This window comes from Pagrus major, chromosome 7 (assembly GCF_040436345.1).
Source record: "Pagrus major chromosome 7, Pma_NU_1.0".
In the NCBI taxonomy this organism is placed as follows: Eukaryota; Metazoa; Chordata; class Actinopteri; order Spariformes; family Sparidae; genus Pagrus; species Pagrus major.
The window spans coordinates 27,205,343-27,231,320 of NC_133221.1; the positions used below are offsets into that span (position 1 = coordinate 27,205,343).

At 40.7% G+C, this 25,978-nt stretch overlaps 1 protein-coding gene across 1 annotated transcript in view; it reads left to right on the forward strand.

The window, feature by feature from the left end:
- The window catches only part of chchd6a (coiled-coil-helix-coiled-coil-helix domain containing 6a), an 87,656-nt gene that overhangs the window by 49,683 nt on the left and 11,995 nt on the right, over positions 1 to 25,978 (forward strand). The window contains exons 7-8 of the mRNA XM_073470225.1: positions 293 to 363; positions 14,354 to 14,489. Of these exons, the coding sequence (XP_073326326.1) occupies positions 293 to 363; positions 14,354 to 14,489 (207 nt within the window). The remainder of the gene's footprint in view (positions 1 to 292; positions 364 to 14,353; positions 14,490 to 25,978) is intronic.

Below are 25,978 nucleotides of genomic sequence, written 5' to 3' on the forward strand. Positions count from 1 at the left end.
CAAAATTTGTCAGACAGTATTCCATTTTTTTAATTCATAAACATGTCAAGGGTTGTATGTATGGCCACACAAGTGGACAAAAAGGCGTTCTGCGTGAAGCAGCTACTAGAAAACAGATTATTATTATGCTGTGAATAAATGTTAAATAAAAAAATCCCTCCCTTCCTTTGTCCATTTAGAAACACACTTACTACACAAGAGAAAAGAAGACACACTAATGAACAAATTAAAAACTGAGGAAAAATACACCCAGCTAATACTTTCTGTCTCTGTCTTCTTGTGTTGTCCTTAGAATTTGCAAAGATACGAACAGAGCAAGGAGCAATTCCACGAAGCTGCCTCCAAGACGGAAACGATTGTGAGGTGAGGGACGCGCACACACACACACACACACACACACCTTCACACATACACATTCACAAACTAATTTGCAGTTTCAAAAGTGAGGAGATGTTTTTCCCTGGGGCCTCTGACACACACCCACCAACTCACACAGTGGCTCGCACACAGCAGACTAATAAGCAGTGATAGATAGTGATCTTCTCTTTTCCTCATTTTTTAACCAGTTAAATGCATACATTCTCCAGAGCACACCTGACTAATGTGATAAGTGTTTTAATTGGCTGCTTTAATTAAGCCGAGTTTAACAATACCCTATTTCGCCATCTACGCTTCTCACTGTGGACTTGTAATGAGCCACAGCCAGGGAAAAGGTAGCTAATTATTGCCACTGCAGTCTGTAAAACACCCAGCTGAAATTCACATTAGAGACCGGACCTTGACTTGCTGTTAAAATTTGTGTCACACCGGTAACAAGGCGTTCCAATGAAAAGAGTTTACAGCTTACTGAAAGATGCAAGCATTTATGGGTGAGGACAAAATAACAAACATTTGTTTATGTGTCCTTCAGTGTGTCCTTATCCCTGACAACAGACTTCAGATAGTTTTGTTTTTCTTATACTAGCATGATTTTTAACACATTTCAATTTTCATTTACATCAAAACTCTGTCCTACTTCAACTTGGATCTTGTAGTTGTGCTCTTTGTGCATCATTCCTAATGGTAATTGGACCACGGTACTCAACAAGTGCGACATGGCATCATTGCAAGTCCATGGGGGCAACACACGAGCAGTCAGAAGAGTGTACAGGTTGTAAACAAACCTCCAGTTTAGACAAATGTATTTGGAAGCAAAAATTAAGCTTCCGTCGTTGCTGCATTTGTGTGTTCTGTAGGTGTTCTGACTCCACTTCATAATGTCAGCAGGCTAAGCAAGGTAGCCTAGATGCTAGGCCTTGGGCTGATATAGATATCATTGAATATCGTGATATTTGCTATCGTGATAGTTTTCACAATGTTGAATATCAAACAGCTGTTACTGATCTTTGGGCTTTAGTATTGGAAAAAAATGCACAAGCGCTGTGGCACTTTGACATACAGACAAGGAGGACTTAGTTTCTAAGAATTTGACAATTTGGCAGTATTTCAGGTTTAAAGCTGGAGTTAATGGCGAGCTAAGGTATTTGAATGAGGCCACATGTTGCCTTTTCCCTTAAGCAACAGGGCAACACCACAAATTTGCGTCCATCACAGAGCGCCATTCCTTTGGTTGGAGCGCCAACGATATCATGTATCGTGACATTTGGGGCGGGACAATAATGTGATATAAAATTTTAGATTCCGCCCGAGCCTACTAGATGCCTTTCTCCCTACTGACGTCTGACCTCTCCTCCTGAGGTATTCAAAGATATTCCCAGCCCAGATGTGATCTTCCAGTGTGTTCTTTGTCTGCCCCAGGGTCAGTTTGACAACGCCCGATATTAACAATGGATCAGACTGTTTGTAATGCGAAAGGCGTCACTCATAGAGTTAATTCAATGATGAAGTTTCACCTGGCACTGATGTTTGTTTGAGCTCCTCGATGTGTTTTAGCGACTTTCAACAAAATGTTTCAGTTTCAAGGCCTTCACTGTTTTGGTTCAGTCTCACCACTTTCATCAATGCAGGCTGCCAAAAACCCATAGTTTGCAACTAGCTAGTAAACACAGGAATTCATAGAGAGTTAGGCAGAGTGAGAAAGGAGGTAAATATTGCGCCAATGTGCCGACTTGTGAAGAAAACCAAAAGATCTGATAGTTTGTGGTTCTTGGCTCAGATGCTGCAAGTATTGTATGTACTGGGCTGCTCTTATTAGTCAACAGCAGCCTGGAGGTGCACTGGAAGCAAATGTAAGGAAGCATTAGACGTCTTTACTGGTTGAGCGGATGCTTGGTCAGTTAATTCTACCTCTACAGCTCCAAAAAATTAACTAATTGAAAAATGGTGCATATTTGCCACAGAATCCAGAATGACCTGCTGATTACACATTCCCACCAAAGCCTAGCATTTTGGTTTCAGCCCAACGATAACAAAGAGCTTTGGGCCCCCCACATTCACACATACATACACAACTCATTGTGTGCCAGCCCTGTAGTTAATACACCCTTTCCATGGTAATCTGGAGTGACTGAACACTGTTATCAACAGCTTAGGAATGCGAGACCCCCATTACAATCAGATATAAAGCAATGCCAACGAGTTTGTGATCTGTGCTGATGCTGAAGACCAGGTGATCGTACCTCTGGGGAATGCTGTAGTGTAATACTGCTAATCCTCTGCTCGTTCGGATGTTGTGTATGTGTGTGTGTGTGTAGGGGGGAAGGAGGCTATTCTAAATCCACAAGTGTTTTTATCAGGGGAGATAAAACGATCTGAGCTTCCTGTATGGCACTACCTTTATGGTCAATTATATACTGCTTTTACAGGCAAATGGATTAGGCTCTCATTCTTTTCGTAATCTAGTCTAACCCCAACCTCCGGGGAATTCAGTGGTGAATAGTGGTCTTTAATGAGTGGATTAAGGTGTGAGGATGAGAGTGTGTCTCTGTGTATGGTGTTAAAATGTACAAAATCATGGGGTGTATTTGATGTGGACATGTATACTTCAGTGGCTACAGCCTGGTTCACTTCAATAGAACCTGGCCATTGTTAATATAACAAAACATGTGCATTTCCTACTATGACAAGTCAAAACGCCTGGAGTGAAAAAAGGTCTAAAAGGTCTATACCATTGATTAAATGTGTTTTTTGTCACTTCTAGATATGTGATCAGAAAGTCTGGAAAGAAGTAACATTTCTGAGACTTTTCTGAGATGAAATGATCATGTGACATTATTGGTAGTTAGTATGTAGCATTACCCAAACTGTAATAGTCTTAATTTGCTGTACTGGCCAATTAACACTTCAGGTTAGTCGCATTAATGATGCGTGAAAATCCAAATTAACAAACACAACATATTATCTGTTGTGTTGGTATGAATTTCAGTTTTTGTGCCTGCACTGAATGCATCACCGTCTCCCTAAGCGCAGCTCAGACCAAAGATTTGTCGACGAGGCAAGTTGAAACTTGCAACTACTTGTAATGTGCCAGTCTGCAACGTTCCGAAAACCTGCTAGTTCACACCAATGCAACTGCATGAGATAATGTATCATCTAAATTGCTACGATTTTCTGTACTCCTGCGTTAACCACCGGCTTTTCAGGCTTTTTATAGCTGGATTTCTTATTCTTGCTAGCTTCTGCACTATTCAGAAAACTTGAACAGGTTTATTGACTTACTGTTGTTCACGTATGTTTTATACAAGTGAGAATTCTGATTTCATTGGAAGTAAATAGCCTTTAGCCATCTGTCTTCTTCTACCCAAAGTTGTGTGAGAAAGGGCCATGCATTACAGGGTTTGTCCCAGATCTTGGCGCATATTTTCCCATGGTCATTTGCTGTTTAAAATAGCTACTATGCTCTTTTTTTAAAACTGCATCACTTGGACCAAATTCAGTCCATTCAGACTACTTAGACAGTGAGTCAGTGAATAATACAGTGAATAGTCCATTGTAGGAGATATCTTCATTTTACTTTAGCAGTGACTTGTAAATCTTGTTTTCCTTAAAACAAGTGAAAATGTATATAAAGGCGATGAGCTTCTGCTCAATCCATATCCATCCACATGATAAAACTCCGTATGCAGAGAGACCCATGTAGTGTTCGTGCAACCCCGGTTCCAAAAAATTTGGGATGTGTAAAAACATCCATAAAAACAGAATGCAATCATTTGCAAACCTACTGTGTTAACTGACAGTGGTTTAACAAACGTGACCCCTTTCCTTGTTCCAAACAGGTGCTTCATAAGCATTCCACAACTTTCTCTGTCTTTTGTTGCCCCTGTCCGAACTTGTTTGAAACATGCCACTGGCATCTAATTTACAATAAGAAAAATAAGTGTCTCAACTTCATTGTAGTTGTAATAGAGGCAGAGTCTGAACACTGACAGACACTTTGAATCATTCATGTATTTGAAAACAACAGACAGTGCCATGTTCTAACATTTTCAGATGCCAAAACTGTTGAGTAATCTGTAAGAAACTTCTGACAGACAGACTCTGGTTTTATATTATAAAATGTTTGAGTGAAGTTTCTCTCAGTGCAAAGCTGCAGAACAAAGCTACTGTAAAATATGACGTGGGTGACTCCAAACCCCCCCCACTGGCTCCACGGTCTGTGTCGTTCTCTGCTCTGTATAAGTATGTGTGTATACATGCTTATATGTGTGTACATGTGTTAATCCACATTTTAATCCTTGAAGCAAAAAGGGGGCTTTGGCTGCCAGCACTGCGAGGTTTGAGGGAACCAGAGAGCATAGGGCCAGTTTGTCACTGTCCTGTGTGTGTTTGTGTGTGTTTGTGTGTGTGTGTGTGTGTATGTGTGTGTGGTCGTGTGTGTGGTCGTGTGTGTGGTCGTGTGTGAGAGAGAGAGAGAGGGAGAAGATGAAAAGAGCAAGAAACACTGCAACCTGTAGGACTGTAGAAATGTCAAACTCAATGGAGCATGATAAAACAATCACAATAACTTTCATTCTCTCTCTCTCGCTCTCTCTCTCTCCGCTTGCTTTCTTTGTCCAAGCCTTCAAATATGCTAGCACAAATTTAAAAAGTTCACTGCACACCAGATCTGTAAAAGTTCTTTATTCTTTAGTTTGGTTTGCTTATCAGACTGTCAACAATATTACAGGTATCTTATATGCCAATCACATAACCAGAAAACTGAACCACAGGCTCTGTTGGGTGTACACAGCTGTGATCTTTGTCACGGCACCAGGTACCTTGTTTCCACCCAGTCCAGTTCAGTTGAGTTTGTTTCATTACACATTAGAACGATTATTTTTGCGTTACCATTTTTAAAAGTTGTGGATGATACCAGAAGAACTCCACGCTGTCCTGTTTTTTCATTGCCTTTCTGTTAAGGTACCCAGCACACTGGTCCAATACTAGAAGGTGGAGTTAAAACACTGCAGACCAACGATTGGTCAGTCGGAACAGCCCACTCATCATCTGCCAAGACAACTCCATGCACATCAGAAAATCTAAGAAGGTCTCACGTTTCGGTGCACTTACCATGGGTTACGTTCAGGTTCAAAGGGTACTATACCAAATGTTCTTCGGTGGAAATGAGGCTTTAGATAACTTTAAGTTGGTCTCTGATTGATATTGTACATATGAACACTGTACAGCACCAGTGTCGGCTGTTGATTATTTACTGTGCCTGGGTGTTACTAGTACTGAGCTAGAATCTTGTGGTGAGAGATAGTCATTAGCTCTGTAAGAAAGTAAAACTAGATCCTGGCAATAGCTCAGCACAGCTACTCATCTTAACGACTGATGGGGCGCAACATGTTAACCCTCTATTGGTCACCTGCTACAAAAAAGAGGATGCCTCTTTAGCAGTGGTCTGTGGCAACAGGTCCTTCTGGAATTGGCCTAATTTGAAGCAGAGATTGCCACGCATAACTGATGGCCACTTAGCGGAGGCATTTTGCATTTGCTAACTCGGCAGGCTTTACCTCGCTGTGGAATTACACATAGAGTGAAAGAGACATGAGGATGGAAACAGTTGTCCTTTTAGTCTGGATACATTTTATTTGATAGAGTGTGGGAGACAGCCTGCTCTTCAGAGTTGAAAGTAATAGAATGAGAGCGAGATGGAGACAGACGAGGATAGATACCCACGTCAAACTGCTCAGGTCAGGATCCAAGGCATTTTAACAAGGCCCACTGTCTGTTACAGTAGTGGTCGAACTAGCCTTAATAGCCAGTCTTTGTCAGATCCTCCCAGCCTGTGTCAGTGAATACCAGCCTACGGAGATCACTCAGTGATAAGGCTGGAAACATTGACAAGCCCAGAGTACAACTTAAAAAGCAGGCAACTTGGTTATTATTGTTGTGCTGCGAGAGAAAGGTCAACCAAAAGCCTGGTGTGTGGTTCACTGACCCCAGTAAATTGCAAATGAGTACATTTTATGCTGATGAACATTCAAGTGACTGTTTGAGCAGAACAGTTATAACCTGATTTGGATGGAGAGGGAAAAATAAAACAGCTACAGTATGTCACTGAGGTTATCAAATGGACTCAAGTGATGAGGATCCATCAGTTCCACGACTCCTCTAAATGGATCCACACACTGCATAACTCATAACTTCTATTCATTTTTTATCTTGTTTTTCGAGGGGCATTTTCTTCTCTAGTGCACAACTTCTCCAATGACAAGTTGTAACTACTGTTTTTAAAGCATTTCCTGAATCTGACATCGCAAACTTGTACAAGCCCCTTAAAAGAATAAAGACAGGAGAAGGTTGCTTTGGGGCCAATAGGATACAAATACTGCAGGGATTAGCTAGTGAATGGTGCGTTTCTGTAACATAGTTCACCACAAGTAGCACTATCAGGCCCACAGGCCAGTGTGCGGTTTAACCTCAGCCCCATGCTGTTTTAGTGGGAGTTCTACAGGACTGCGCATGATTACACCACCAGCTTTCCTGTCACAAGTCTGCCCCTTTAATGTTAAGGTAGCTGCCCAGTGCAGATTATGTAACAAAATGAATAAATTATTCTCCTTTTGGTGCAGTGACTGTTTTTGCAAGAGGTGTTATGGAATATGACCACAAAGATACTCCAGGTCAACAAAGTGATTAAGTTTTAAATTCTGTACACAGGGGCTTTAAGTTTTGTGCCTGGGACACACAGGGAAAGAGGGAAGGTAAGGCTGAATGGTGAGTGGCTTTATCAGAGGAAGGCAGGGTTTAAGCCAGGATTGGGACCAGGAGTTGTTTTCGAGTGTGTCACTGGTCCATTCAAGGTGGGTAAGTACTAGAAAGGGTAGGTGGGAGGGAAGTTGGCTAACTTACAATTTAACTCTCAACACAGATGATTTAATCTATAAATGTGAAGGTTGCTACCAGCATTGCTCCTGCCTATATTTTATGGGGGCCAATGATGGCATTCAGTCGTTGTTGCAATGGTGCGCTATGCTCAAACCCTGGAAAGGATAAAGATAGAAAAGAGGTCAATAGGGATATGTAGCAGTGGCTGTAGAGATTAATAAAGAGATGATTCCCTTTATGAGGTGAAGGATAGGAAAAGTTTGTAGCATGATATAAGTGGTTGGTTGATTTAAAAAGTGGTAAGAGAATGACAAGCATGCATGGAATCAAGTAAAATTAGTATATTTCAAATGAATGTATACTTTAAGTACTAGAAGATAGATGGGGTTGTTCCTTTTAAATGAGATGGGATTAGTATATTTAAGCTCTGAATTGCAGTGTATGAATATTTCATAGATGAGAATGCCAGGGAATATCAACTTTACAGGTTGTTTTCCACAATGTGTCAGCCTGTGGTGGAAAGCAGGCTGTTTACCCCTTCGCAACATTTCTAAGCAGCAAAACAACATAAACGAACTCCTCACAAAACTGTATTAACGTCATGGGAATGTTTCTACCTGTTAAAGCCATGCATATTCATCGGGGCTGCTGTGGAAAACTGGAAGAAAATATAGTCACACGAAGGAGTAGCAAATGCAAGAGGCAGAGAGAAGAAATGAAGTTCTCTACCTCCACTTCAATGTTTTATGAGAGACAAAGTGTAAGTGCTAGTATATAGAGGACCCTCTCCTCTTGGTTGCAGTTGTGATAGGGATGGAGAGATGGGTGAGGACGAGTGAAAGAGTGTGGAGATACAAGATAGGAGAGAAGAGGATGTGTGCCCTCAGTCAATTGAAAAGCTGTCAGGCTGCAGGTGCATACAAGCTACAAGCAAAAGATAAGAGGCAACTCTGTCTCTCTGGCTGTTTTCCTCTTCACCTCTCCTGCCCTCTTTCTCCCTTGTTATCATCTCTCTTTTTCTCTTTACTTCACCACTGCACCAGTATTAATCAAGGCAGTAATGGTAAAGCAGTCTGTTAAGGAATTCTGACCCTCTGACATGTCAAACGCCATTTCCTGCCTCAATAGATAAGGATGGACCTGTTTACCTCGTACTCTCTCCTTCTCCCTGAGGAGCATCAAGGTTCTTGGGGGAGGATGAAAATCTGTGTTCTTCCTCACTACACCAGGGATTAAACATCAAAGGACCTAAGCAAATTATTGGAGTGTTGCAAAACAATTCTAAATATGTACATTTCTATGAGCTGGATTCAAGCTAATGGGAAGACTTCACAGGAATAGTTAGACATTTTGGGAAATGCATTAATTCACATTCTTGCAGAGAGTTAGATGAGAAGATTGATACGACTGTCAGGTCGGTACACAAAATATGAGACTACAGCCTGGGGATTATGGCTATTTGGTGATTAGCTTAGTTTAGCATAAAGAAAGCAGAGATAGATGGCTAGCTAGGATACAACATTTCAGAGAGATGTAGAGGTTGCTGTTGCTGCAGATTTGTCCCTAGATATGGTTTTTGTCATTTTAGTTAATTAGTTTCACTCTGTCATTATGTTCAAGGGTTCTTTTGTTTGAAAAGTTTTGTTTTAATTCACCATTTGATGCTATAAAAAGGGATGAAATGTAATGATTGACAGTTGATCTTATGATTGAGTCAGGCTGGTGTATGGGTGGGATCTCGATACTCGGCTCAATGACCTGATTACTACTGCTCAGACTCAAAAGGAAGCATCCAGCGCAAGATGGCAGCGCTTGTATCCGGGTTATTTTGGCTTCATTTTTGTACAGCGGGAAAAAGTGGAGATGCAACATCCAATTTATATACGTCAAAGTCTTGGATCATCAAATGCAGTTGTATTTACTTCTGTCTGAGTTTTTTACCTGGACATCCAAATATTAACAAAAGTGTCTCTATTATCAAAATCACCTGTGACTGAGTACATGTGTGCCATATATTCCTCTCTGCTAAAGGACTGTATATCCAGGTAATCGCAGTGTAGCAGTTCACAGATTGAGTGAATCTCAATGGCAATAACGTAAAAGTGTAGCAGCAACAACAGCAGCTTTATTGACAGGAGGGTTTAGAAAAGGAATCCACAAGAGTTGAGTTGCAGGAGGAGAAGCAGGGGAGAGTGTTAAACAGAATATCAAACATGATGTTAGTCCTGACAGTGTAGGATGGTGTTTTTCAGGGCAAAGAGAACCATTGGACTCCAGGAATAGAAAGTAGACAGAATGGCTAGGTTTAATGGTTGGTGATATGAGCTTGATGTCTGGCCTGAGAAATGGTTAGTATCTGGATATTTAGAGATTTGTCAAGATTCAAAATTCAAGATAAACTGATGATTTTCATTGCTCTTGTGTTTTTGATACACCCGTGAACTTGATGTTTTAACATCTTGTCTTGACATTTGTTGGTTTTATTACCCTGGTAATGAGAGAAAGGATATTTTATTCAGCTTTATTTTGTTTCGTTGGAATGTCAAACTTGAGATCAAACTTTACTCCCCAAGGATTCGGAAACTTTGAACGCTAAAACTAACCTCATTAAATAGAGCCACCTGGGATTCATCTTGGCAGAAAAATGTGATTCAGTCGAAGTTTAAGATTTTATTTAGCTTGTTGGTTCTGACAGAAATATGATTTCAGCTGCTGACAAATTGCACAAATCACAATAACACATTCTCACAGCTCAATGTGATAATAATGATTGAACCTCTTGGGTCACAATATTGTGAGATATGTTGAGAGGTTAATTGGTCACGATAGTGTTGCAAAAATGTTGTTTCTTACAGTCTTAGGCTGTAAGTTAAAAAGATAAAGATGTGTTTTTGGCCAAGTAAATAGAGTGGTGTAGGGATGACATATTGTTGTAGGCTAACCCAGAAGTTAGCATCGCCCTGGTTCCCTTGACAAAAAGCCTATGGGATTGTAGCATTGGATTTTGGAATATCGTCCAAAAAGTTTATGATACTTGCACGTTTTGTTCATGAAGATAATCCTCACAGGTCAACTCCACTTTTGTGGACTACGTTGCAGTCGCATGACTTAAACGTCATCACCACTATGCGTCTAACTACATAACTACTATACACCTTTTCTATAAATTGATCAGTCTACAAGTTGTAAAGTTAGAGTTAGAATAATTTACAACTGAAGTCCACCTGTAAAGACGGACTAGACAAAAATGATAAAAACTGATTTCTGGGTTTTAGGACTACAAACTACACCACTCTAGCATAATCATCAAATTGGTTGATTTAATTTGTATAGATTATCGAGCAGTTGTTCATGAAATTGGATTGGGTGGCACTTTATCATTGGACATTGTCTTGTATCACGAGACAAGCTCACATACAGTACATGACAAAAGAAAAAAACTATAAAAGTCAGATATTGAGTCATTAATCCTGTCTCTTCGTTCAGGTTGTGACTTGACCACTTTATAGTAAATTGGGTGCTAAAACAATGCAGGCCGGCAGCTATTTTGCTGCCACTTTGGGAACCGTCTAAACTGTGATGAGGGAGTTTTGTACAACAATAAATGTTTACCACCTCTAATGTTTAAGCACTCTTTTAAACAGGCACTTGTTTAAAGTTGACACTGAAATAAACAGCCAGAGCTAAGAATTATAAAAAAAAATTTAAAAAGTAGGGGACACTATAATTATAACATGTCAAAAGCTGCAATACAACATTTTCGTGTGCTGGTGTGTCGGCACACGAGCGAGATGTTGCAGACTTTCACTGAAATTGTGTTGTAGCCCTCAAGTCAGTCACAATATTGGATTCTCCTCATCTTTCCTCCTTGGGCGCTACTTCTTGTGAGATGTTAACAAGATTTTCTAATTAGCTGCCTGAAACACAGTAGAGATACCAGTACTTTGTAGTTGACAGGATAGAAATAAAATGCCATGTAGGACAAACAATGCCTTATATGTACTGCCAAGGCCATTAAGAAACACACACAAAAACATCACTCTAACTCCGAGAGAAGCATGGTTTAGAGGCGATAAAAGCATCTTCCTTATCAGTCTCATAGCTTCGCCCGAGGCTTTTGTAGTTGGTGGTTGTGTTTTGTGTCTTTTCCATTTTCCAATTTCTCTGCTTTCATTTCTCTCCGTCTCTTTGTCTCGGTAAGCCGGTCTGCGTGGTCCAGAAGTCTGAGGCCTCTGCGTTGCGCCCGCCTCCGCCTCCGCTGCCGGAGATTAAAAATAATGGGCAGCACCATTAATTAAGCAACTAATCTAACTGTTTATGTTTTGCCGTATTTGCCGCTCACAAATGCGTAGAGAGCTCCCCCAAAAATGACTGCTCCCACACACAGTAAAAAGCCTTCGCAGCACACACACACGCATTAACAACAACCCTATACATGGCTCGACAGGCTGTCAGGGACGCAGATTTACCTCGTTCCAGCTCGAAATCCAAGGCCTCCACCCCTCACTCTCTATTTTTATTTATTTATTTTTGTAAGCGGCTCAGTTAATATTGTTGATTTAAGACCTCACCTTCAATTTGTAGTAGCATGTGGACAGAGCTTTAGCTTTTGCTGCGGCTGAACCAATTTTCTGCTTCAAGCGCCTTTAATAAACCACGCAGCGCTATCAGGAGGCTTTGGCTTCCCTGATGAAGGCCATTTATTTCAAATTAAAGGAGAGTTCCTTATCTTGGGCGGCCTCAAACGGAGAGAGAGATAAAGATGGCGCGCCTTGGTGTCGTCCTCTCTGTCGTTAATGTGATGAGAGAAAAGGAGGGGGTTGGGCGCGGGAGAAGTAAGAAAGGAGAGCGAGTTGGAGAGAAGACGGAGACAAAAAAGTAGAAGAAGACAGATTAAACAGGCAAGATAAAGCATTGGAGGTGGTGTGGGGGGAAAAGAGGAATCTGATAGGCTGTCATCTTTTTAAAATGGTCTTGTGAGAGAACACCAATGGATGCTTCATTCCCTCCCTTTCATCTTTTTATCTCACTTCCTTCCTTTATATGTTTTTCTCTCCGTCTCTGTTCATTTTCCTCTTTAACCTCTGTCACCCATGCTTAGATAAACTCAGTCATAGCATCCATGATACCGTTGCTGATGATAAAGTGTGTGTGTGTGTGTGTGTGTGTGTGTGTGTGTGTGTGTGTGTGTGTGTGTGTGTGTGTGTGTGTGTGTGTGTGTGTGTGTGTGCCTGTGTGGAAACGGATACGCTGTAATAGAAACGCTGGGGTCAGCTCTCCTCCGTGAATCAAAGCCAAAAAGAGCCTTTAATTTGGCTTTCAATTAAATCCGGTGTTAAATGCTCCTCACAGAGAAAGTGTGTGTGCAGGGGCAGCGCGTAGAGGAGATCGACGTCTAGCGATGTGTGTGCGCACGCGATCCTTGTGCTTTCATGTTTACGGTGTACTACAAAGTGCGTGTGGGTGTGTACATTTGTGCATGTGCCTTTCTTTACCTGCGTGGGCGTACATAACTCGCTTGCCTCTGCTTCAATCAGTCAGAATCCATTACAGCGAAGCACCCAGGCAGCGAGCCTGTCATAGTTAACAATCACACAGATAGACAGGCAAAGACCAATTATAATACAGCCCACATATCAAATTAAGCACGGCTGATTCAATCTCTCAAAGCACACTTTTCTGCTGTATTTGATCAGAATGATCCTACCCACTCAATTAAATGTGATTTAGCACTAATTGCATGATTTGCGATGAAGCACGTTCCATACTCACCATGTTAAACAGGTTGCAGTGGGTGAGGTTGTTAATTGTTTTTCATCTTTGTCTTGCCTCATTTCATCAAACCTCTTATTTCTCATGAATGTTTTTTTTCATCCTTTATTTAACCAGTTCTTCTTTCTTTTTTCTGCTGTGGCTAAGACACACATGAAGTTAACTGTTAAACTTCTGAATACGCATTTCAGTGGCTGTTGTCACATGTTCTATTACTGTAGGTATTTCTAATGTGTAGACAAGAGAAAAAAACACTTTTTTTTTAAACTACTCAAAATGTGTTAGGGATGTGGGTACATTATTCTTGGGGACCAAAAATATTCACAAAACACAAAATAATAATTCTGATTAAAAAAATTCAAGTAAAAATTATATAGTGTCCTGAAAACTAAATAGGAAACTAAAATCTACTCTGGAAATGTTACATTCATGTATGGTGGCAGAAGATTTGTTTTTAAAAGCAAAAGTGCTTGTTTAGCAATATTTAGGATTTAAACCCAGTGCTAGGAGGGTACCTGATATTGTTAATGAGAGAAAAGGAGTTGGTTATATCACTGAGAAATTGGAGGTGTGCAACCATCACCGACAGCTCTTCATACAACAGCTGCTTCTTGTTCATTACTCCCAAAGCCTGTATTAAACTACTTCCTGACATATTTAAAACTGATCTGAGGTCAACAAATGCTAAACTCACTGAACACTTTGCATTTCCTGTGACTAGCCTACTTCAAAATAAAAGTCAACTCTTGTTCCACCATGAAATGCTTTTAATGTGAAGCTGCAACTGTGAAAAATGTTTGGTTAGCAGTAAATTAGTATAGTGCTGTACAGATAGTGAGTGTCTTTCCTTGTAAAAAGCCCGGTGTACCAATAACGCCTGTGTTGTGACTAGCTTATTAGTTGGATATTTTAAGCTCATGCATATCTTGAGGCTAAACATAAATATTGATTTTGGTATGTATTGTTAAAGAAGCCGCCTAGGCCAAAGTGCTGTGCTTAAAAAGCTGTTGCTCCTTCCTTCCTTCGTTAAGGGTTTTTATTGATTTATATATTTGTTACAACCAATACAAATCCTCAAGAAACCTAAGCTAAAGTGGTACGTGAAACTTTGATCTACAGTAGAATCAGTGGATTTGACACATCTGGTCCAATATTCATGTTTTGGATGTCGAAGCCCTGCAGCTGTTCAATTTCATCAATATTTTCAAGTGACTCTAGTTTTTCAGTCCACAATAGTTTTCAGGCCTGAATTTACTGTTCATATATATATATATATTTTAATTCATGTCATTATTCCATCTGTCTATATCTCTTTGTCTGTCTTTTGCAGGTCTCGCAATACAGAGCCAGTGTGTTCCGGCCTGCAGTCTCAGATCTTATCCTGTTACAAGGGGAACAGTGACCAGACCCTAAGGTGTTCAGACCTGGCCAAAGAATACATGCGATGTATCGATGCTGCAAAGAAGGTGAGAGCTTCTTTAAAAGATCTAAGATTGATAGGTTGTGGAATATCAAGGAAGATTCAAAGGGTTGATATTTCAGGAACAAAAGCATTATAATACACATATTTTGATAATAATAATTTCATACTTCACATGGCCCGTGAAAGAGCAAGGATTTGGGGAAGCTTGTGACATAACAATCCAGTGTGAGTGGTGGCTTTTGAAGTTTCCCTTGGAGAGATGTGTTGTTATTTTCAGAGCAGCTCTCTGTCTGATGTAAAAGAAAGAAATTCATTCTTTTTCATGTTCTCAAGATGATTCTGGGGTAGTTAAGGACCAAAAAAATCAGATTGATAGGATTTTGAGTGCTGTCACTTTAGCTTCTTACAGAGAAAAAATCTTGTCATTAGATGCAGCTTTCAGAGTGAGTGTCTGATGTAAAAGTACGAAATCCAAGTTCTCCAGCGCTAGCAAACTTGTTTTCCTACCAATGACACCTTTTCAAAGGCAGACACAGTTTTGGTTGCTGTGAAATAAGTCTTCGGTGGCAGTTCAGCTTGTCACTGCAGCCTTCACCATTACAGGTTCTAATTTTAGGTAGTTTACAGGCACAAAATCATTTAAAGTAAGTGAGAAAACGAGAAAAGGAGGTTGTCATCTGGAAACAAGCAGTAAAACTTAACATTTTCTGAATATATCAGTACACTGAAGTGCATCAAGATTGCCACTGTATGTGGGTTTTATTTACCTGCTCAAAATAAAAACAAAGAATTCCTAAAAGTGGAACGTTGATACCAAGTGTCGTCCAATCAGAGACAGCAATAACGTCTGCAGTCCTGTCACTGAAATTCTAGGAAAATATAACATTTCTTGCACTGTTGACTGTAAATAGGATTATATAATCTCAAAGCCTGTTTAAAGGCTTCTTGTCCTGTTTATTTGCATCATACATTTACATTTCTCTGCCTCTGCACAGACGATAGCCGTGGTCGAAGACATTTTTGTGAATGCTGATAATCCTTATATTTTTACTGTGTTTCTGGTGTTATTTTGGCTATGAGGTGAGATTGGAAATCAACAGCAATGCACTTGGAAAAAGTGCAACACAGTGATGTGAGACTGACAATTTCCAAGTAGACCCAAATATCAATTACTCTGTTTTTACATTAAGCTTTGTGAGTATGTGGAAACCGGTTCATACCGACAAATGCTCGCAAATATGGAGCCCAAATACTGACAAAAGGCAAAAAAATAAATAAATAATATAGTTAATAAACTAAAAAGTATTCTGAAAATATTAATAAAGCTTTTTATGCCTTTGAGTTGTCTGTCCCATTCTTGTGAACATGATATCTCAGAAACTCATTGAGGGAATTTCGTACAAAATTGTGTACAAATATCTGATTTTTGATATCTAATCAAACTGATTAGAGTTTGGTGGCCAGAGGTTCAGGTCACTGTGACCATTTTTAGCCATAACTCAAGAATTCAAATGATAATTGCAATAAACTTTGACCTACAAATGTCTAATGGGATAAAATGATGAGGTTATGACATTTGATATCCAAAAGGTCAGAGGTTGAATTCACTGTTACATCATAATATTCTGCAATGACGAAAAAAAATGATCTGGCCATTATTAAGCACCACAGTTCAGGAACAGCAGCTAACCCTTAACACTGATGCATGAAGGCATACAACCGCAATGCGGTAATTCTAGTTGCTTTTCATTTCACCTCCAATCCATTTGTAAGACAAATCAAAACTTTATTTTATACTCTGTCTAAGCTTATAGCTCATTTTACTTCCCAAACTCAAATGTTAAAATATTAAAACGTTTTTTAAAGTTTTAGCAACATATTTGCGGTAAAGAAAAAAACATCTGATTGGAAGTAAAAGGAAAGGCATTCACTTTTACATTTTGTTTTACACTCAATTTAAATGATTTAAGACTTATTTTTATTTTATTTTTTGTTTATGTATTCATGTATAGTTTTGACTTGTCTGATAATCTTTAGTCAGTTAAGGGGCTCTGTAGATGAAGCAGCCAACTACATGCAATTTTACTCAGATGACTGCATGAAGAAGACTTTGTGCACTTCTCTGAGGAATTGTAGGAAAAGTAGTTTCTGTAGTTTTGCCTCCGTTTTCCCACTCGTGCCGTCTTTGTCTCTGAGCAGTCAAGTCAGGTCATAAACTATGTATTCACTCAGTCAGGAGATCTTGCCTCTTGCTCTTTGTCGCTTTTTTTCTTGTGTGTGTGTTTTATCGTTGGTGAAAACTAGTTAAGAACCACTGCTTAGACATGCTCTCAGTAAAATCTAGCCTTTGTACTTTGGTTTCCAGCCTTCACCAATTCTCTTCTGGATCCACAGCTGTATTATTCAAAAGCAAAGACAAGTTCTCCTCAAGTCTGTGCATCGCTGCGGCAGTTTTAAGTTACAAATTCACAGAAAGTTAGAGAGAAAATGTGAGGAGAGGAGGAGGGGGGGGGGGGGGGGTAGGACAGAATACTGGAAGCTTGCCCTTCCAAAGTTTGTACAGTAGAGGCATTTGAAGGTGTAGCTGCTCATCATGCACCCAGACAACGTATTTCTCTGCCTCATGCTGCTCTCTGCGCACATCTCCTCTGCGTTGCTCAGGGGCACTGAGGCTTCCCCTGGCATACAGTAATACAGCATGTGATAATCAGCTCACTGAAACTTGATTCCTCTGCTCTTGTACTGATGTTGTGTGTGTGTGTGTGTGTGTGTGTCAGAGAGAGAGGGTGTGTTTGTGTGTGTGTAGCTGCCTGTACGTGTGTGCACTTTCAATAGCATCTTGTATCTGTCTGGCATGAAAACCCATGCACACAAAAACACACTTTTATATACAGATAGCTATGTTTGTGTTCTTGAATTTCCACACAATGTCCTCACAAGGATTGGTGTGGTGCGCGCGTTTGCACATGTATGTGCGCGCGCGTGTGTGTGTGTGTGCCTGCGTGCGTGCGTGCGTGTGTTTGTGTGTGCCTGCGCGCATTTGAAAGCTTCTTCCTAATATTAGCTGGTGTGAGATAACAAGGAGTGAAGTGAAGACTCTTTGAAGACTGTCTTTAAAAGAGCACGGCAGATCATACACAATATGTGTGTGCGTGTGCATGTCTGTGTGTGTGTGTGTGCATGTCTGTGTGTGTGTGTGGTGCGTGAATAGCTTGCTACATTGCAGTCTGCTTTAACTTACACATCAAGGTCTTGCCTCTTGATTAGCCCCTGAGGCATCTCCCTGACTTTCACCCTGTCAATTTGAAAGTTTATAAAGTTCTTCCTCCATTTTGTGTCTTTAAAAGCTGTCACTGTTAGTTTGGTTATCGCTGATAACTTTTTTTTTTTTCCTGTGGAGCAGACGCGTAGGCTGAAAGTGTACTAAATGTACTGACACACCGTGGATAAAAACAAACAAAAACCATCGCAGCTCATCATGTTGAACTTATATTTTAAAAGAAATGTAATGTTTCACAGAGGACTAGTATTATGTGACTGATGCTAATTAAAACTAAGAACTATTTGAATGTGTTCTTGGTCTGATAAGCCAGCAGACTTCATTTGATTTAAATAACAATACAATTAACATAATTAATGGATTTTCACATTGCGTTGGCCTTGAAATACTTTGGTAAACTTGACATAGTGAGTATAATTATATATAATTTTTGAAAAGTAATTCAGCAATAATTGTGGTGTTCTAATGATGGAAACGTTGACAAACTACCTGTAACTGTTCAGAAGGCAGGCAAATCTGATTAGTTTCTAAAATCATATCTGAAAGATGGAGTATCTGCACTTTCATTTGCAAGTGATCAAATGCATTTTTGGGTCCAGACATCAACAACATATCTGCGTGGGTTGCTATGGTAACACCGTAGGCATCAGTAATGCCATGGCTTTCGTACATGAAAATTGTTAAGATTGATCAGTGAGCTAAATAGCGTAGCATGTGCTTGAGACTGAACCCAGCTCGTGACTTTTAAAGCCACAAACCTTTGGGAAATATTGATGCCGTGCTGATTCTTCTCTCTGCATTTATAGTAATACCAGCCAAACATCCTTCCCTTGTCTTCTTTCTAATGCGTATTAACTCACTGTATCTTAAGGAAGTCAGTGTGATGTTAGCCTGGGTATTTGTTTTCATCTTCTTTTTAAGCAGTTCATCAGTGATGCCTTCTGTTTTGTGAATAAAAGTCACAATCCTTTCATTGTTGGTGTGGCCTGCCAGAGAGACCACTGCTTATTCAGTTAATCACAGTTAAGAATGAAATGATATGAGAAAGACAGAAGGGAGACAGACGATGACTTTAAACTCCTGAGCTTTCAAACGAGTGAAAGAAGACTTCATTGAGACTGAATTTGTTCCAGTTCTTGTTTTGTCTTTCACGACTCCCAGAAGCAACTGTGATGTGTTTTGATCAGTGTCACAGCGGGTCAGTGGACAGGCCTGCATATCACAGACGTCTTCCTGCTGGCTTACGCTACCATCTTTATGTGTGCGTGTGTACATGCGTGTGTGTTTGATGGCAAATGAGGGGAGGATCCCACAGAGCCCGCAGAGACGGAGCAGACAACCTCGAGTCATTATCCCTTAGGGAGGCTGAGCCTGACGTGGGCACTGCTACATGTACCACACTGTCCAGACACTCCGTGGGATTCTCTAGTCATTTATCTGCACTCTCAGATGAAAAATACATGCACAACACACACACACACACACACATGCACACACTGTCTGTATTCCTGGTGGGATTCTGAAGTCATTTAGCGCCAATCTCAGAGAGCCTGGCTCTGATGCTGATCAATGTCGGATTCCTGGCTCTCAATGGAGAGAGGAGATAAAGAGAATACAGACTGAAAATTGAGGGACAGTGTGAGGTACAAAAGAGATTTTGAAAAGTAGAGATTATGAAAATCCGGGCAGAAATCTACATGACAGACCAACATAAATGGTGAAAATACCTGAATGGAGTGAAAAAAAAGAGCAGGTGACGGATAAAGAGGGAGTTGAAACGGCAAAGAGATTTAGAAAAACAGAGAAAGAAGGCTGTTAGAGCAGCATGTCAATCACAGACGCAGGTGGAGCTACAACGAGGTTGGGATCTGACCGGCTGCAAGTTGAGACCTCTGAAACTTTAAATGCGGTGATTTTCCCCTTCAGCAAGGCCAACTACTGAGGCGCACACACACGCACACGTATGTATCCGGAGCCCTGCTGCGGAGTACAGACATAGCTGGCTTTGGGTCTAATACCCAGGGAGTTCCTCCTAAAGTTAAAAGCTGCCTGTCAGACTGGAGAAAGAGCGTGAAACAGAGGTGGAATCAGAGAGTGCAGCAAAAACCTAAAGCAAAAAAGTTTAGAGAGTGCTGAGGAGCAGAGAGTGATTCAGAGGGAGATTTGGAAATACTGTTACTGTTGTTGTGTACCTGGACATTTTCCTCTGTCTTGATACATGTAGACAATCTTTCCATGCCCATGTTTTCCTTGTCATGCTATATTGTTTTATTGTCATGATTTGATTTTAGAAATACACAAACACTATATACAGTAAATAAGAAGTGGGTTGGTCGCTCCAATCATTCCTACTGTCTTCTTTTTAGTGCTTAATGCTGTCTTTGTTTCTGTGGACTGTGGACAGCATATTTCCATGGGTACCAAACCTCGTTACTAGTGAGTATCAAAAAATGTCATGTCATTCAATACCAAATTTCAAAACCTAAGGAGATAATCTCATCAGCATCAGTGAGCCAAAAAGCATCCAACTTGCTTGCTGTGCTAAGATTTAGTTGTGCTGGTGATTGGCTGTCTCGAGGCATGCAGAAAAAAGACTAGGTTAAGCCCAGAGACAGGGTTCTGAAAGCTACAAAGTGGCGCATGAGGCCAAAAACGTTTGAATTCCCAGGTATAAAGTTACCCAGATCTTCCGCATTGTGCGGCTCATAGGACGTTTGTACTAGAGACTTCTGTCGGTTGAAGCAGCTAACTTCCAGTGTAGCCCCTGGCTAACTTGAATGGGAAAAAATGATTATCAGACAGAATGGATTAAATTCTAATAGTCTTTTTGGGCCCCTGTGCATCAGGTTATGTCGCAATTACACGGTTTGGGCACTATGTCTGTATGCCTTTAAAGCCTGGTGCTCTCTCTGGGGGCTTGGCTCTTACGCTGAATGCTAGCAAAGTCCGCTGAACTGCTTTTAAACCAGATGCTGGCACCACTTCGTCGACTGCCATCCAGTGTGGTCAACACTTGGGCTGTCAGTGCTGTCAGCAGTCAGACAGGAAAGATGCTACGTTGTGTGCGCCAGGACTTTAGAATTGAGCTTTGAATTTTTAGTTATGTGACTATGTGAAAGTCTGATGTTAAGTTTATTGTGGGGTGGCTGCTCCGGATTAGACTGCAGTGAGTCTGGGTCTAGTAACTGGGTAAAAAATATATTAATTGTCATAGGTGAGGCACATTACAGAAAGAAATATCAAGAATAATGTGTGAAAATAAACACCACACTACATCACAGAGACCAATAACCCTTCCAACATACACGTCATGTGAAAATGTATTTACAATGTTAAGCAGAAATTCAAATAATAACTATAAAGTGAAAGGAAGACAGAATTATCCTGTTCCTGTACACATGTGCCGGCAATCAATCACACATACATGTATCTGTATCTTTCTTATCAATTATAATGAAATTAGATTATTGTAATTTTGCTATTTGGTGTTCTTGGTTAGCCGTCCAAGTCGAACTCCTCAGTTTCTGGCAGCCAAGGCAGGGAGTTTAGGAGTAGGCGGACTTGCTGATGAGATGTCAGATTGTCAGACATTGTCCAAAATTACCCAGTGCTTTAAGATTGACTGTCCCTCTCCTGCGCGAGGGGCATTAATTTGCACTTTAAATTCCCCTTTCTTGTGCTAAGCTTATAATTTAGCTTGTTGGACTATTCAGCTGTTGACAGTCATGCCAGCCAGGACTAAAGGCAGGTACAGTGGTGGGTAGGAGGTTTGACTGATGACATGTCATGTCTGCTGTCCATCAGAGAACACTTTACACGTTAATAAGTACTGACTTAAGACAGAGCTTTTCACAGAGTGGCAGGATTTTGCATATGAATTTCTCACATTTAAAATCTACCAACTTGATGTTTTTAAAGGTAGTGTTGTGTAACCAATAGCAGGGTTTTATGAGGAGAGCAGAAAGGGGGGAACGACCCAGAGCCCTCGTTTTTTTAACCATTTAATTTGACTGTTTCTTTAAAACATTCACCATTGTGTTGTATTGTAAGGCAGAAATACTTACATACATATATATGTACTGCACTGCATTATAATGCAAGATGTTGGCAGTGTTCTGCCCCTCTCATTCATGTAGCAGGGCAGTATTTTAGTTAATGCAAGGGAGCTTCCCATGCTCCCACAGAGGGATGGTATAGCATTTTTAGGAACACTGTTGTGATTTATAATGGCCCGGCTCCATCGTGCAGGAGCCCGTGTGCTGTTTCTGAGGCATGCTTAGTGTGCAAGTATGATTCCCTGTGGACAGCACAGCAGAAGATAAGAGGAAAGAGAAAAATAGTTTCATCAAGTTTTGATAAGTCCATTCTCAAAGAAAAACCCTATTGACAATACTGATATGCTGATAATAAATCTGTATCTGTTGCCAATCTGAATGCACACTGACTTTCGCAAAGCCAGTGAATCACAGCGGTATAAAACCTGATATTGATTCCTTTTTTCTTTTACCTTCAGTTTTATTGTTGATTGAAAAGGAGTCATGCCGGTAGAAAGATCACAACAGCTCAGCTACTCTGCTGGCAGATAACAATATAGACAAACAAACTGAATAAAAATACAAGGGGAAGGCTGAAGACAAAGAATCGTGCTGAAGAAAAAGAAAACATGCAGTAGATTTACAGACTGTTGGATAGGGGTGGTAGATGTGAAAAGCCAATGAGAAGTAAGTAGAAAGACCCTCAGAAACAAAGGACGGACAAAGAAAAATGGAAAAGAAGGAGAGGAGGAGAGTGCTAAAGCATGACAAGAAAACAGTGAAATAAGAAAAAATTAGGTCTAAAGTGAAGGCTGAGATTAAATGTTGACAGGAAGAAGCTGAAAATCACTTTGAGTGAAACAAATAATGGATCAGACTTCCTCTATGGGCAGTATGAAAGAGTGAGAGGTTGGAAAAAGGAGAGATGAAGCCTGCGATGAGCACTGATGGAGAGACATTACAAGAAGAAAAACAGAGAAATGAATGAGGGGAAAAAGAAAAATCTAGAAAAAGTATTAGTAGTCAGGGGAAGAAAAAGAACTGTGCTGTAAAAACACACAATGGTGAACACTAAGAAATTGAAGAAAGCGAGAGGAGAAAAGCGGGAGGTGCGCGGAAGCGATGAGAAAATGATGAAGAGGAGGAGGTGTACAGCCGAAGAACAGAGGCAGACGAGGGATGATGGGAGATGGGGTAGGTGCGCCGGTGAGAGAAACAGAAGGAGGAGAAAGACTCGGACAGATAGGGGCGAGGAGAGAGAGAGGGAGCGGGTGTGAAAAGACGGGTGGATACCGTGAGGAGATAAGTGGTCATGGAGGAAGAGTTGGGGATGGACAGAGGATGAAAAGATGCAGAGAGCGAGAAAGAGATGGCAGGCCCCTCGGCAGTCAACGCTAATGAAGAAGAATGAGGGGCTTTCGTTGCTTTCTGGACCTGCTACTGACCACACACACAGAAAGTTTCACACAAACTTTCACTTAAGTATGTTCTCCTCAATTTTTGACACAAAATTTATGAAGCGAACAAGTAGTCAAACTCCACTTTCACCCCATCGCTATGCGTGAATAAATATTACAAAGTGTCTTGCAGCTTTCTTCAAACTAGGCCTAATTAAGGAACGGAGTCTCCTTCAATTTTTATTTTTGCTCTCAGAGAATACATCTCAGATTAAAAAATCAGGCACCGGAGTTACACAAGGAGCTTCTAAATAAGCGTAGGTTGCTTTAATTGGGGCTAAAGTCTTGCAGTGTCTTTATATCCTCCTTCAAAGCGCAGAACTTTTCTACAAAGTTGATGTACCATGGAGCAGATAGCACTTTTTTTATCCTTTGACATTCTGTTCGTGACTCTATGCTTCTGTAAGCGCGGTTTCCTGCCCACTGTAGGAAGCAGGAATAAAACTTAAAATTAAAAAAATTAAATAATAAAAATTAAATCTTAACAAATTGTTCAGAATTAATGTCTTTGTTTTTTTAAAAAAGGGTATTGGATTGGTTTGAAAAGGTGGCATTCATTTGGAGCATATTTTCGTCAGATTCTTGTTTCCCCTCTGCTCTCAGTGGAAGGTCTGTTTGTGCCTCATTAGCTGTGACTGCCTACAGACACGAGAAAAAAAAGAAGCTTTTTAGAACTTTTTTTCCTCCCCAGCTCGCAGTGGTGGAATGTGTGGTGCAGTGATGAAAGTCTTTTGACCAAAGGTTGTTTTTTTCATTTTTATTTTTGAATTAGAAGAACACCCGTGACATGTTTATCATTCATTATTTTGCTTGTGTTTATTTATATGTGGTCATGTGTGCCTAAAAAAATAATAGCCATAGTAAATTATTTTTTTAAAAACTGTGGCTGTAAATGTAATTGGCTGTGTGACATTTGATGCTCGTATGCATCATACAAGATGGAGGAAGTAGTCAAGGTATGGTAGATGATCAGAATATTTCTGCCTTTATGGGACTTTGATGCTCAGAGGACAGTGGCATATCCTGACATAATGACATGCTGCCAGTGCAGGGGCTAACTTCAAGAATGAACGACGTAGGGCTGTCGCTTTTCCTTTCATCAAAGCATCCCCCACACAGCCTCATCCTAATGTACGCCATAGAACCAACACTATCTCATTCATTAACCTGCCTCTCCTGCCTCACTGAGTGGCATGTTTACAGGTGACTTCATAACTATAGTTGTGGTAACTGTCATTTTTTGTTATTTTAATTTATTTTTTTCCATATGGCTACTCAACACATTGACCAGTTTGCTTATTTCCACTGCACTGCACCAATGTGACCACTAGAGCTATTGGAATTAATTCAGGGAGTCTAATATAATTCAAATCGTGTAGAACAAAATTTGAGTTGAACCTCATTTTGGAGTGGAGTGCAGAAGAATCTCACAGCCTGAGAAAATAAGCTCCGTAGTCTCATTGTATGGCTGTGGATACTCCAGATGGCAGCAGGGTGAGCTGACTGTGGTTGGGGTGTGTGTTGTCTTTTAGTATCCTTTGGGCTCTGTGTGGACATCTCACCTCAATGATACTGACACTGACACTGATGCGAGGTAGATAGGTACCGATGATGTTCTGGGTGGTTTTAATCACCAGCTGTAGAGCCTTCCTGTCCTTGGCCGTCTTTTTCCTCATATAAAAAATCAGCTCCTTGGTTTTGCAGACGTTGAGCAGTAGATTGGTCTCTGGGCACCACACTGTAAGATTGTTGATTTCCACCCAATATGAACTCTCACTGTTGTTTTCAATGTGCCAATGATGAAGGCGTTGTCGGCATACTTCACAATGGACTTCTCTCAATGTCTGGAAGTGCAGTCATGGGTGTACAGTGTGGACAGAAGGGGACTGAGCACAAAGCCCTGGGGGGCTCTGGTGTTGTGAACTAGAGAAGAGGAGCTGTGACTGCCAATCCGTACTCTCTGGGGTCTGCTTGTAAGGAAGTCCATTATCCAGTTGCAGAATGTGGTACTCAAGCCCAAAGTGTAAAGTTTTCCAGTAAGTTTCATGGGTGAAACTGTCTGGAAAGTGGTCATAGCGGTCATCGGTTTGGCTGGTTAGTGTTTGGCATGAGGACTGAGAGATCGTCAGTGATAGGGTGAGAGAGAGCGGGCCTAGCAGTGGCGGGTCCTGCACTCTGCCCTGTGCGCTGCTGAAACGTAAACGGATGCAAAAAAACAGACGTGTCTGGGAACATTCAAATGCTTGGCCTGACAGTGACAGCGAAAATGAATACAAAGCAAACTGAAATATGTCAGCGCATGATTTCTGTGGTGCACGGTGGCCTGGCAGACGTGCGACAGCACGCTGCAGGAGAGCAACATTCCCGCAGTGTCAGGACCACCAAGAACCAAACAGCAGTCTCACAGTTCTTCGTGTCCCAAGCGGCTGATACAGTAAGCCTCTTAATCCCTTCTATGATGGGACATTGCGTTCTATTCTGATTCTATTTCATTTATGGCTTATTTACTAGCAAATAAATTAATCACATCACATACAAGGGACTGATTTCCTGGTTAAATCTCAGTCCCTGAGGTGGGCTTGCCCTCACATGGACTGGCCTCAATAGTAGGCTATGTGATGCATAAACATTGATTGGTTTAAATATGAATCAATATAAATATATTGCCCTTGATGTGAAGAAAATACACAATTATTATGTTAATCACTAATGCTTTATCAATGTGGAAAATTGCATCCTCCAGTACTTATGAATTAACCGT